Source organism: Lates calcarifer, linkage group LG24, assembly GCF_001640805.2.
Source record: "Lates calcarifer isolate ASB-BC8 linkage group LG24, TLL_Latcal_v3, whole genome shotgun sequence".
NCBI classification, from domain to species: domain Eukaryota; kingdom Metazoa; phylum Chordata; class Actinopteri; family Centropomidae; genus Lates; species Lates calcarifer.
This window is the reverse complement of record NC_066856.1, coordinates 2,024,988-2,038,265: the sequence shown is the minus strand read 5'-3', so window position 1 is coordinate 2,038,265 and position 13,278 is coordinate 2,024,988. Positions and strand designations below refer to the sequence as shown.

The 13,278-nt window shown below is 41.4% G+C and overlaps 1 protein-coding gene across 1 annotated transcript; it reads left to right on the top strand.

The window, feature by feature from the left end:
• Window positions 1–3,600: 3,600 nt before the first annotated feature.
• klf6a (Kruppel-like factor 6a) lies at window positions 3,601–10,620 on the top strand. The gene is given in 5 exon segments (XM_018698262.2): window positions 3,601–3,946; window positions 5,811–6,083; window positions 6,085–6,394; window positions 7,234–7,357; window positions 7,843–10,620. Coding segments are annotated over 5 exon segments (861 nt in total). The 5' UTR covers window positions 3,601–3,844; the 3' UTR covers window positions 7,895–10,620.
• Window positions 10,621–13,278: the final 2,658 nt, after the last annotated feature.

The window sequence follows — 13,278 nt, the reverse complement described above, 5'->3', positions numbered from 1 at the left end:
AATAGTGCTGTACCTCATTACTAACTGGCCTTCTGATGGTAAGCAGGGAAATAATGAGGGGACGTTTATTTCTGAGTCTGTCACGTCTGCTTAAACATTGTTGGACCATAAATTTGTCTCTGCTTCATTTCTATGACACATGATGAAATAAAATAATGAACATTTGAACATTTCTCATAATGAAGTCCAGTTGCATCATGGGAAATGTAGGAGCCAGTGTTTTCATAGCTTGACTCATACTGGAAACTAAAAGTTACAGTGTTTCTGCCTCTGTTGCTTTGATTTTGACCTTTCAGTTTTTAATCAGTCTCTCACAAGACCCCCAGCGTTATGGAAGTGAAATACCAAACAGCTGGAGCGTCCCTTTCAAGACTCCAACTGAACTTTTGTGTCCAACTGGCTCACTTCGCATAACATCTGCTAACATCTGTCCAATCAGGTTCATCTCGGTCAGCCAAACATAGTCCTGAAATGTCCCTGTTAGAGTGAGACTATGTAACTTTTTCTGCATTACTCACTATCCTCTAGCCATTGTTTTCTACAGCTGACAATTATAGGATAATAATAAATCCTAAAACATGAAATGAGTAAAAATAAAAAAACAGACTTAGCAATGACTATTATTCATGTAATGTCAAGCTACAGTTTGCTAACATAAGCCACTGGTCATACCAGACCAAGTAAGGCTGTAGTGGAAAAACCCCTGAGTGTGTTGAATTGAGTAAGGGTGTGTTTAATTGCTCATCAATTATGTTTTTCATTTGTAAGAAAATGTATTGTTTCTCCTTTCAGTAATAACACAATTCCACCTTAAATTCAAGAAAATCTCTGATTTAGACAGTTATTTTAAAATAGAATGAATGATAATACAGTTGAACAGAGTGAAAACTGAACAATATGGGACATGACTGTTCCTGCTACAGAAGGTTAACTATTGTTTTCAAATCAATTAATTTTCTCTCTTTTTTAATTATTATTTTTTTTAATTTTCTCTATTAATCTTTGGTCTTTAAAACTGTGAAAACAGAGCCAAAGATGGCATCTTCAAATGTTTTCTTTTGTCCAATCAACAGTTCAAAAACCTCACATTTTGAGGTTTTATATTTTTTATTGAATATTTGAAGCTTTAATAATCAAACATGGCAAACATTTTAGCTTGTAAATGACAAACAATTCATCAATCAGCAAAATAACTGATGATTCATTTTCTGTTGATCATCTTGATTAATCAACTAATCATGCCAGCTCTAATTCCTGATGACATCTTTGGAGTAAGATGACAATAACTTTGGAGAACAGACATAATCTATTTCAGTATGCACATTATTAAAAACCATACAAGAGTAGGTTTCTGATGCACCCAGGTTATTCAGAAAAACCCTTTAGAACAACTCACTGATTGGGTTGACAGTGATGCATTAAAATGGGTCATCCTGTAATTGCTCTTTCCTGTGGCTACTGGCTGGGCTGGGATTACATAACGATGATAAAGCTGCGGACCTGGCCTTCCAAGATAAAAGCTGCCATGCAGGACCTCGTGCATTCTCTAAATGCTTCATCTGAGAGGCCCTCTGAAGGAAGTGATTACTGCAGAGCTGCCCACTAATGCTCCAGCGGGACCCGACAGTGTACTCTGTTATTCATCAAACACATACAGTGTAAGCCTTGGCAACTTCGGAAATGCATGAATAATGAGTGGCCATATTATTGCGTGATGATAAGCCATGCATTCTGTTACATTTCATGTGGTGACAAAAGAAGTTTTAGCAGCTCTTCTAAATGGACATGGACTCAGTGAGTTTTTACTCTTCAAAGCAAAGTGTCCACTGAGTCCTGGAGGGACATAATGAATAGCCCCATTAGTAACATAAAAGCAAAGTGGAATTCCTTTGCAGGGCTACTGTGGCCAGCTCCAGGCTTCACAAGGCATCCCATCGCCATATGACTAAATCAGATGCTATGGGTGACAAATATGGCCTCACAGCTGAGAGCAGCACAAAGAACACTCAGTTGTCTACGCGGGCCGGCAACAGAAAAATACTGGCACTCTGGAGACAATGTGGCTCCTGTGTAGAAATGTTGTTTATCTCATCAGGACATGGTGTGCCAGGTTGTGGTGCGACTTAATACTGTGAACTTGTGCAATAGCTGCAGGAAGAGATGCCTCTGTGGCACGCGAGTACTTCTCCAAAGAGGAAATGATAAGAATAAGTTGATGACGTAGTGCCACTGCCAAATATGTGATGGAATGCTACTGGAATGAAGAGTCATTCATGAGGGAATACAGCTGGGTATCGCCACACAATAGTGGAACAATGAACAAAATCATTTAACTACAGCGTAGTTTTCTGTCTGTTACTTTGATGAATGTCTTAGAATGAAGCTCAGCGTTTTATGCTGCATTTCATTCAAGATGAATAATACAAACATTTATCAGCTTTATCTATGAAATCACAGATTTTAATTCTGTGACAAAAAATTTAATTGTAAACTTTTCTCTATTTTTTTTCTTGTGAAATAGTTTTTCACCTTTTTAGGTGTAACACCACTGGACCAGGCTCTAGAAACAGATCAATAGCTATATGATCTATATTTATATAATCTAAGTGTACAGTCTACAGCCTTAAGAAGGAGTAGTAGCAATGAGACAGAAAATTAAAACTAAAACAGCTTAGGAATCAGTGTCTTAACAAACTGGGTGAGAGTAACTGCCAAAATAATACATGTTGGTAGGTCAGGTTTAAAATGTTCTTGGGAATCACACAGTGTTAATGTATATAGGATTTATTCATGTATCATAATAACTAAACTGGGGTATAACAAATTCTTTAACTTTGGGGAGCTTCTTTGCAATATTAATTCAGCTACATGCTCTTTCAAGTGCAAATTAGGTGAGAAAAGTTTTTAAACTAATAACAGGCTGCTTTTGTCAAACCTCTGCTATCGGACTGAGTCAACTTTGATCTTGTACTTTTCATCCTCTCAGTACTGAAGCAGAAGTCTTTATTAATTCACTCAGAGAGTAGAAGTGAAGACTAATGTTTCCTTTAAACTCGTGTGTGTGCAGATAACATAATAATATCGCTGCCGTCCATTAGTCACTGTGTCCCAAGACGTGTATTCACTGAGGGGAACTTTTAGTGGCTGATGTCAACACATGCACTTCACCACAGTTACAGCTTTTGGTGAACTCATCCCCTCAAACAGCGCTGTTGCAAGTTCTAGTTGTGACAAAGTTAAACACAGAGAGAAGCTGGGCTGTTTTCCACAGAAGAGGAGTAAAACTGTTTCGGCTCACAGGCGCTGTCTGTGGCGAAACATGTAGTCGAAAGAAAAGACTACAGAGAAACTGAGTACACCAGCCGGTTATATACATGCCTATAAATAACCAGCCAATCAGCGACGAACCACTGGGAGTTAAACGAACCAATTAAAACTGAGAAGGAACCAAATTAAGTCACAGGCCGGCCGTGATTGGTCAGCTGTGATATCATTTGCAAGCCCTTACGCTGCTCGTCTCTGATTGGCTGACACCCTGCAGGCGTAATCCTGCCGTGAGGAAGGGGGGGGGCGGGCATCGAGGTTTGAATAGGGAAGTTTGCAGAGCGCAGTTGTTCACCATCCAGTCCGGTGCAGTGTTTGCAAATACCGTGAACGCAGGCAAGAGAAGGAGCAAGGGGGGGACTGACGGACGGACGCTCGTCTCCTGCTGCTGAAAACAAGCGCTTCTTCGTTTGCGTCGCAGGGGATCGCTCTTCTTCCTCTCACTGGGTGTTTTTCTACCTGAGAAAAATATTTAAGTGCAGCTAAATAGGCTTTTTTTTTCTAACAAGCTCGGGAAAAAATGGATGTTCTACCCATGTGCAGCATCTTTCAAGAACTTCAAATAGTTCACGACACGGGCTATTTCTCAGCCTTACCGTCACTGGAGGAGTACTGGCAGCAGGTGAATATATCTACTATCAACTGTCTTTAAGTCAGTGTCTGAGCTTGTGTGGCAAAGCGGAACTGAGCGGGTTTCACGCTTCTTTTGCTTTAATAGATTACACCGCGGTGTTTAGTGCGCCAGGGAAGTTAAAGATCCCATCATAACGGTTGTAAACACAGGTACCCGGTGCTTAGACGGAGCCCATCCATTCATCTGACATGCCATATCATTATCAGTTTCGTTATGAAGTTTTTGGCAGGCTGAAGTGGATCAGTGTGTCAGTCTGACAGCTGGAGTCGAGGCTCTGCTGCGCCAAGATGAATGGGGAGAGTAACTCAAGCAGCAGCAGAGGCAGCGTGCTGGTGCTTTCACTGCTCTGCTATATTTTCAACATGATCTCTTCTTCTTTTAGCCGACGGTTTCAGGACATGAGAGCTGGTTTCACTTCCAGCAGAAGCTGGTGAAATGACCGCGGATGTGGGAGGAAGTGGAGTTTTAAGTCAGTGAGCAGTTAATTCAAAATCAGATGTAATGTTGGCTCAGGATCACCTCTGCAGCTCATGAGGAAATATTATGGTCTTATCTTCTGTTAGATGATTCATTCTGTTTTGGCTCAGTTTCAAAACCCACATTATTAACTTTAAATGTGATACAGTGTGACAGCTTCTTATTTTCTAACCCCGTGTTACGGATTTTGACAGTATTCTCACTCCTGTCCTGCTTCATAACATTTATTTTAGATAAAACATCCATTTGTATAATCCTGTGATTTGAATGGGCTCCACAACATGACACTATCAAATGTCAGCCATGGCCAATTCCTCCTTGCATGAGTAGACACCAGCACAGCTGGAAAATGTTGTGCTGCAGAAGCCTAGAGGAAATATTTATTCTACATCTGCCCTGTCAAAGCTGCTGTCTCTGAGCACCTTCTAATGACTGCTTTTCAACTTTAATGGCCTCTGAAGTAAATTGGAGCCAGTGTCTCCTTTACAGCGGGGGCTTGAGTAGTTGACACTAAGGAAGGATGTGATTGCATGTCAGAGGTACGCATGAGGAAAAGCAGCTGAATGGCTCATGTTGGAAGAGGAAGTTGTGCGGCTTCCTTAAAAGGACTCTAAATTTGTTCAGTGAGTCATTCGAGTGCTGAAATGACAATGCATGTTTAGTCTTAGGCTCAGGTCAGGTGCAAGAGAGTTGGAGTTGGTGGGGGCTGAATAAATCATATGAAGCTGAGATGGCTGGTGCATGTTATGATGTTTGGGTTGAGTTGAGGGAGGTTGAGTTTAGCCACATGAAAACCCATCAGTGAATTAAGAATCATCAGATGCAAATGATTTTTGTAAACTTGTCTAACAGGGCTGCACTGAAACTGACATTATCAGTTTTTTTGTTCATTGTTTTAAGTCTATGAAACATAAAAACTAGTGAAAAATGCCCATCACAACTTACCAGAGAGCCAAAGCAATGCACTTAAATTGCTCCGTTTGTCCTAAAAAAAAAAAAACCCTCAAATATTTCATTTAGCATCATATATGATACAAGCAAACAGCAAATTCTCATTTGAGAAACTGGAACCAGCAAATACTTGGAATTTTTGCTTGAATAATGAGGATTAATTTTCTTTCACTTGAATTATCAGTTAATTGACTATTAATTCAGCTCTGATGTATGTACAGCAAAGATAAGTGCAGGAATATCTAAAATGTCCTGCTGTAAGCATTTAACAAATACCACTCTACATGAGGCATTTTGGGGAATGTGCACATGCATCATTTAAAAGGATTTCCCACACAGAGGCATTTTGCTGCTGTGAATGAACTTCCTCTCTTTAGGGGTGCAGTAGTTCATTTATTCTTTCTGTGTGTTTTCATTCAACCAGACATGTTTGGAGTTGGAGCGCTACCTACAGAGCGAGCCTTACGTCTCCACATCCGACCTCAAGTTCGACGGCCAGGAGGACCTCTGGAGCAAGCTGATCTTGGCCTGCGGGGATAAGGCCAAGGCCGAGTCCGACCCAAAGCTGCCCCCGGCCCATGAGGAGGACAATCAGGACAGCCAAATCTTGGACACCAACAGTGTGAATTCAGATGCCAGCAGCGAGGCTTCAGACAGTTCTGAGGAGCTCTCGCCCACGCACAGCTTTACCTCCAACCCCTCTGGGCTCTGTCTTGGTTGGCTCTGGACCTTTTAGCCCTTCCGTCATTAGCACTCCCCCGTCCTCGCCGGAGGCCAACTCGGAGCCCGGTGCCGTGACGAACGGCTGGGTCGCCACACACGCCGAGTTGCACTTGCCGGTCAAAATCAGGAGCGGTGGGGTGGCAAAGAATTCGGAAAAGACGGGACTCATCTGCGGGGACGCGTCTCCAGACGGCAGGAGGCGAGTACACAGGTGTCACTTCAACGGGTGTCGCAAGGTTTACACGAAGAGCTCCCACCTTAAAGCACACCAGCGCACTCATACAGGTGAGTCATGGCTATGTGTGTTATGGCCATGTGTGATATGTAAAGTGAAAACTGATGACAAAGGTTGAGGCGCCGCTGCAGTTTTTAAGAAAAAGCAGTTCATTCATAGAGTTACAAAATCTCAGTCTTTACTGAGTGAAGGGTGGAAGTGCTATGAATTCAGTCCTCCACTGTAATGGCATTGTCCATCCATTGTGTAATGTAATTAAAGGTCCACATTGCATGATGTCCTCAGCTGGAGCGCTGTGAGTATTAGCTCTGCATGGCTGGATACCTAAACTGTGACCTAAGCTATCTGGAATGTGACTGACTGAGCCAGAGAGTGAGTGAGCGAGCGAGCGAGAGAGTGGGAACAGGGGGGGGAGGGGTTGCACATGGGAGATAAAAGGACTTCAAAACAGATTGAGTTTCACCATGGGAAAGGGGTGAATGGGTGGGGAGCCAGGGGGCACTGAGTGGGAGGCCTCTGAATGGTCATTTGAGTGTTTCTTATTTTTGATTAGAGGCGTGAAATTGCACATGTGGCTTTTTGTATTTTACATATATGGCACATATTCAGCTGCTCTGCATTGCTGTGAGCATTCTTAGCATGTTTCAGGGTGCATAAAAACAAAGCTAGTGATCCAACAGGTTTAGTGGAATCTGGGTCTCAACTGACTTGTCGGCACCTATGTCATCTGGCCTGGGCCCAGGGTGATTGATTTGAATGGATTTAAATAACAACAGTGCAGAGCCGACCAATCGCAGCCTGAGCAGAAATCATGGTGCATTACTTTTGTGTTTGTGTCCAAACTTAAGCTCATTTCATCACACACCCCCCCCCCCATTTCGTTCTGCAGGTGAGAAACCATACAGGTGTTCATGGGAGGGCTGCGAGTGGCGTTTTGCACGAAGCGACGAGTTGACCAGACACTTCAGGAAGCACACTGGGGCAAAGCCATTTAAATGCAGTCACTGTGACAGGTAAGCCAGGCCATTTATCTGCATGCAACGTCACACAGGGCTAAACGTGCATTCATCTCATGCATTTTTGTTGATGTGATCTGCTTTTCTTGCACCATCCAAATAGTGACGCATGTTTTCAAAGATTGAAACAAAAAACTGAAGTACAATTGTGTAAGAAAATGAACAGTTGATCAGATTTTTAAACGGTCAAATATCAGTATTGGTTTCAGCCTCAAAAATCCAGTATTAGTCAACAAATCAGTTGGAGATCATTGGAGGAATTTCTTGGCTCAGTTATTACTTCAGTTATTACTTAAGATTTAGAGGCATGTGTTCATGTGGCCAATCACTCATGTTGTGAAACATCAATATTTAAAATCACAGCAGCACAAAGGTTCTTTAAAAAAAACTTGTTTCCTCCATTCCCTACAATGTGTCCCATTCATCAGTAGTCCATTTTTGCATTGTTATTGACTTCCTCCCCTCCCCCCCACTCTCCACAGATGTTTCTCCAGGTCTGACCATCTGGCTCTTCACATGAAGAGGCACATCTAGAGCAGGGCAAGTACCAACCAAGTAACGCAGCGAAGGGGAAAGTTTTTAAAAGAAAAAAACAAACGCCGTCTCCCGACCAGTCTCTTGGTTGAACTGTCCCAGAGCAGAGTGGCGGGAGTGTGTTCCAGCCAAAGCATGCCGTTTTGCACCATACTGAAACCCAGTGCCTCCGGGACCTCTCTTTGGAGAAAGGCGCTCTGAAGGTTGTCTGTTGCAACAAGAGGACAAAATCATGGATGGGGAAGAATTTGTTTTGATTGAGAAGGACTTACAACACAAAAAGACAAAAAAAAAAAAGATAAAAGACACAAACAAAAAGAGTGAATGATTTGTATGTATGGTGCATGATGTTTTGGGGACATCTCCCGGACAGCAGATACACTGGTACTTTACAAAACTGTCTGAGGTAAGCATGTGTGCACTGTGAACGTCTGAGATTGGCCAACTGGCCCCCTGGAAAGAGAGAGGAAGAGAGGATTTTTGAGAGAAGAGATGGATTGATGGATGGTGCGGGGCTAGTACCAATGTTGCTGTGGACTGAATGGGTTTCTGGGGGAAACATTCCACTTGTGTTTCCCTGGTGGCAGTGTGAGGATGAGGCAGGGAGGAAGTTTCTACCTGTCTGTCTGTCTGGCACCCAGACTGGGGAGGGGGGGCCTCTGATGCTTTTGAGGCCTTGGGTTTGACCAGAGAGAGAGAGAGGGAGGGTTGATGTGTCACCTTCTGGTCTTTGACCCAGGGACCAAAACTCCCCCTAGCCCCCCCCCAGTCACTGTATGACAGGAGCTTTTTTTGGTGTTTTTGGTGCAGCTACTAAATGTGCAATGTGTTATGTAGCCTGGTTTATTATTTTTTTACAAGCTACAAAGCTCATTTGTAGTCCAATTGTATAAGCTGTGTGCTTAGAGGTATAACACGACTATACTATAACTTCAGTATCATAGACAGGTGTTGCATGGTTCTAGGGTTTGTTCATTTCCTGTTTCCACTGTAATCAGGACTGCAAATAGTTTCAATAAAAGTGCAGCTAAAATGCGAACGGTTAAATGTTACAATATTGTACATAAAGCCTTGATGATTTCCTCTTATTTTTACATCATCCATTTCCTTCATTCTGGTTTTTCATCTGGCTGGAGATTTCACCACTGCTTGCTAATTTTCTCATTCATCCTATGCCTTGAGGACTAATTTTGATTTTTGTACTTTCTTTTCTATCTAATAATGCACTGTTGACCTTAATGGTGCCTTATGCAAGTGACTCAGCCCTGTGGTAGCGGTGGTTTTGCTCCCCTTGGGAAGTCACATTTGTTGTATGGGTGATTTGACAAGCTTGATCAAGGCTCAATTACAAATTAACTCGCACCTCTTTGTGTTTAATCAAAGTTGTCTGCGTCTATTCCGATGGTTAATTGTGTTGTTAAAATGTAAATGTTCAGAAAAGTACCTTTTCTCAGTTAATTGCTTTTTCTGTTTTTGAGTCAGACACCAGTTCAGTCGATGTATATCACATTCAATTCAAGAGTCAGAACATGTAAATAAGACAAATGCTGTATGTTTAGAGCACTTAAATTCATTTATTAAAGATGTTAACTACTGTGTAGTATGTACTCAAGTCCATCACACACAGCTCTAAGGTACAAAACAACCAGTAACCATTTTTTTTTTTCAAAGTTCAAACAGTTCATACAGTGCTGCTCCTTTACCCTGTATCCACCCCCACCACCATCACAAACACCATCCTCTCCTCCCTGTCCCCACCCCATCCCTCCATCCCTGCAAGTGGGACTGAAGAAAAAGCTAAAGATTTATTGTAATTAACAGGCTGCAGTCGGACAGGCCTCGCCTTGTACTGCCTCTCAGTAATGAATTGCTAAAGGCTTTGTTGGCATGGAATCTGTCACAGACTGCTGACTGTGTAGGTTGGTTATTGACCTGTCTGGGGAGCGTTGTTTTAGCCAAGCTGCAACAGTATTATGAAAACCACAGGAGCGAGGGGGCGGGGGCTCTCGGGAGGAGATAAAGATCAAGCGTTGACGTTGCACATGGAAATTTGGCACAAAAAAAAAAGAAAAAGCCCATGACAGTTTCTCCACTAAAATGTTTGTTCAGTTTTTTTTTATTGGAGGTAGAGGGAGATGGATGCTCAACAAAAGGTGGAAACCAAAATAATTATAGGTATTATACTTATTACTGCTTCAGGATAAAGTGATCTGTGCCACCCACTCCAGATCAGCGACCTTGCTGTAGGAATTCGATGTTGCAGCAAGTTGTACCGTGGCATGCTACAACATATGGATTTCAGATCAGCGGGTGAAAGAGACAGGATGAGTACAAACTTGAAACTGCTTGCTGCAATAGATTTGGGAGTTGCTGGCAATGCCTTTTGTGGGCAAAGACAAGGAACATCCATTCTGTGAAAACGGCAGCCAATACTGTTCAAGTGGTAATTGAGCCTTGATTTAGCCCTGTGTTTGCTCGCATCTTTTACACTTTCCATCATCTTTTTCATCTCACTACCACAACTCTTCTGTCACACTCTCTCTCTCACACACACACACAGCTCTTTGTTCTCAACTGAATCTTTGTATAAAAAGAAAAAAAAAACAACTTTTGTAAAATTGTTATGTTTTTGCTTTATGAAATTTTTATTTGAAATTGTTTTGCAAAATTGTTATATTTCTGTATGAATGTATTTTTTATTGGAATAATAAGAAATTCTTATCTGACTTTGGCTTGCTTCCTTTGTCTCATTTGTTAATTCTCCTCAGTTATGCTTCATTATTGTGAAAGCTTTTTTGCCCGTGGGAGGTTTGCAGCTTGTTGAGGATGAATGGCTGCATTTCAGCTGCACCCTGCCCTCCGGTAATATGGACAAAATCAGATTAGGGCCAGGGTGTAAGCACCAGAGGTACATATGTGACATTCTGAATTTGTCACTTAAAAATGAAACATGAATGTTTACCAAACTCTTTGTGCAGTAGAAAGTCTTTGTTAAATAGTTGTACCTGCTGCTGCTGCTGCTAGAAGCATTATATGGCCTCACCACCTCCTGACTTGTAAATACCAGCATGAAAATATCTCTCTCGAATGAGCAAATTACATCTTTGGAGAAACTGGTTGCTAAACACAGAAACCTGACGCACCTCGCTCCCAGTGGCATCTCACTGCAGTGGTTTCAATTCTAAAAACGACTGACTGTTCACTCCTTAGAGCTAGCTAGCTCTCATCAAAGCAGTATAAATAATTTATCTCCATCTCTTACAGCCCATGGCATTTAATTAGAGAGCCGCTTTTATACATTTGTTAGATAATTACTCTACTTGACACAGATAATGATACAAAACAGCAGTGGATAAACCAAAGAGCCTACTTTAAGTTACAAACTAACAAGAAAATAAGATAAAAAAAAAAAACGACAAGCTTCTTCTTCTCTGCTCCCCTGCTTATGGTGATGACCTAGAATGGGCAGGCAACTTATTAGCTCTTCTGATTTCCAGTAAAAGCCCTGTGGTTTATAAATGAAGCTTTGCCTGCAGTTGGTAATTAAGCTTGCTCTGGAGAACCTCCCAGCTTTGGAGTGGTGAAGAATGTTGTTTTTGCCTCAAATGCTGCAGGCTCCTTGATCTCTCAGAACTGCTGCCCCACTTGATTTGTCAACCCTCAAATCTACCTATGATGCATAATGCATGACTAAAGAGCAACATGACCAGCAAAGAAGCGCTCCAAGTCCAAACTACTCACTTGACCAACTCATAGAGAAAATCCTGGAGGCTCAGATTCTTGTTTTTAACCTCTGAAGCTGAAGTCAGGCACATGTTGCATTTAATTTCCACGCAGCTGACTCACATCCTCGTGATCGAAGTAGAACATCCTCTTGTGAAGTGGACCATCATAGATAAAGTTTCTCGTAAATGTGGCACTAAGATCAGTTTTTTCCTTTGATGTATCCAGAGTGCACATCCTCTATATGCTTTCCCACATTGATATTGTAACTCAGTCTAAATCCCAGCAGATTACTGGAAACAATTATTCACTTTTAGATGTTACACATCTTATCTTAATGTCTCAGGGGGGTGCAGAGGATCTAGGATTGTAATCCTATGACAGTGTTATGGTTTGGAAAGGTTTTCTCAGGAGTACATGTAATGGCCATCCAGTTGGTGGAAAGTAATTAAGTCAAGTACACAACTATACTTTGAGTATTTTCCATCTTATGCTACTCTGTACTTCTACTCCACTACATTTCAGGGTAAAATATAGTGCTTTTTAACTCCACTACATTTGTTTTAATAGCTAGTGTTATTCATTATTCTTCAGATTAAGACTTTAAATGAAAGAAAAGAGGCATACATTAAGCTTATACAATACAACACATTGTATCAAAGAGTGATTTCCATTCTGTACTTAGAAAATGATCACATTTAAATTTGTGGGGCAGATTTAATCATCTCAACCCCACAGCTGTATCTTGTGAAGTTTGGAACCACTGGACTCAACTAACAAGGGACTGTGTTGAAATTACTGAGATGGTGAGACGGGTGGAACCTTTAGCTTTATCTTGCATAAAAGCAATGCCCTCTACCAGATTATTACTGTTTGTATAAATGCTCCTCTTAACTTTAAAATACTGCAGCACCCATTAATAAAACCCTGATGCAGAGACAAAACTGTTGTCCCCTGCATATGAAAAAAAAAAAATGAAAATTTAGTGTTAGGCAAAAATAAGCCCCTCTGTTGCTCTACCAAAACACTTTACCCTAACCCCCCAGAAAAAAATGACACTCCCCCTTTCTGAACACCTCTACACAATGAGTTCTTATACTTTTGATCCTGCCAAATAAAAACTCTGAGCACTTCTTCCATTACTGACAGAATTAACTGCCAGGCGGCTGCCCCAGTCTGTTCCCAGACTCCAGAGGGCTACAGAGGCTCGTGATAATTTGATTAAATGCAAATTTATTAGGAAAGTGCACCATTTAATATCAACTGAAATGATAGGGCCCATAAGCTATCCCATACGTGTTTGGCAGGACAACTGATCTTCATTAGTCTTTTCATCGACTGAGAGCTAATTCAAGTATTTACAATATGTAAAATGTCTTTTAAAGGTTTGTTTTCATGTGATGTACTGAGCTAGTAACAGTGAAGAAGAATGAGCATGTTATTCACAATCATTTCAAAGCTTCCCAGTGTCCACGTCAGTTATATCAGTGAATCTCAATGAATGTGACTATCTTGCACTACATAATTGCAAAGGGATTACTATTTTATCATTCCCTTTCAAGCGGAAGGCCTTCCAATTGTGGATAGTAAAATAAATCATTATCCAAAATTGCTGTGAAATAACAGACGTGCTGCAGGAGTGAGAGATTGCCTTCTCTGAG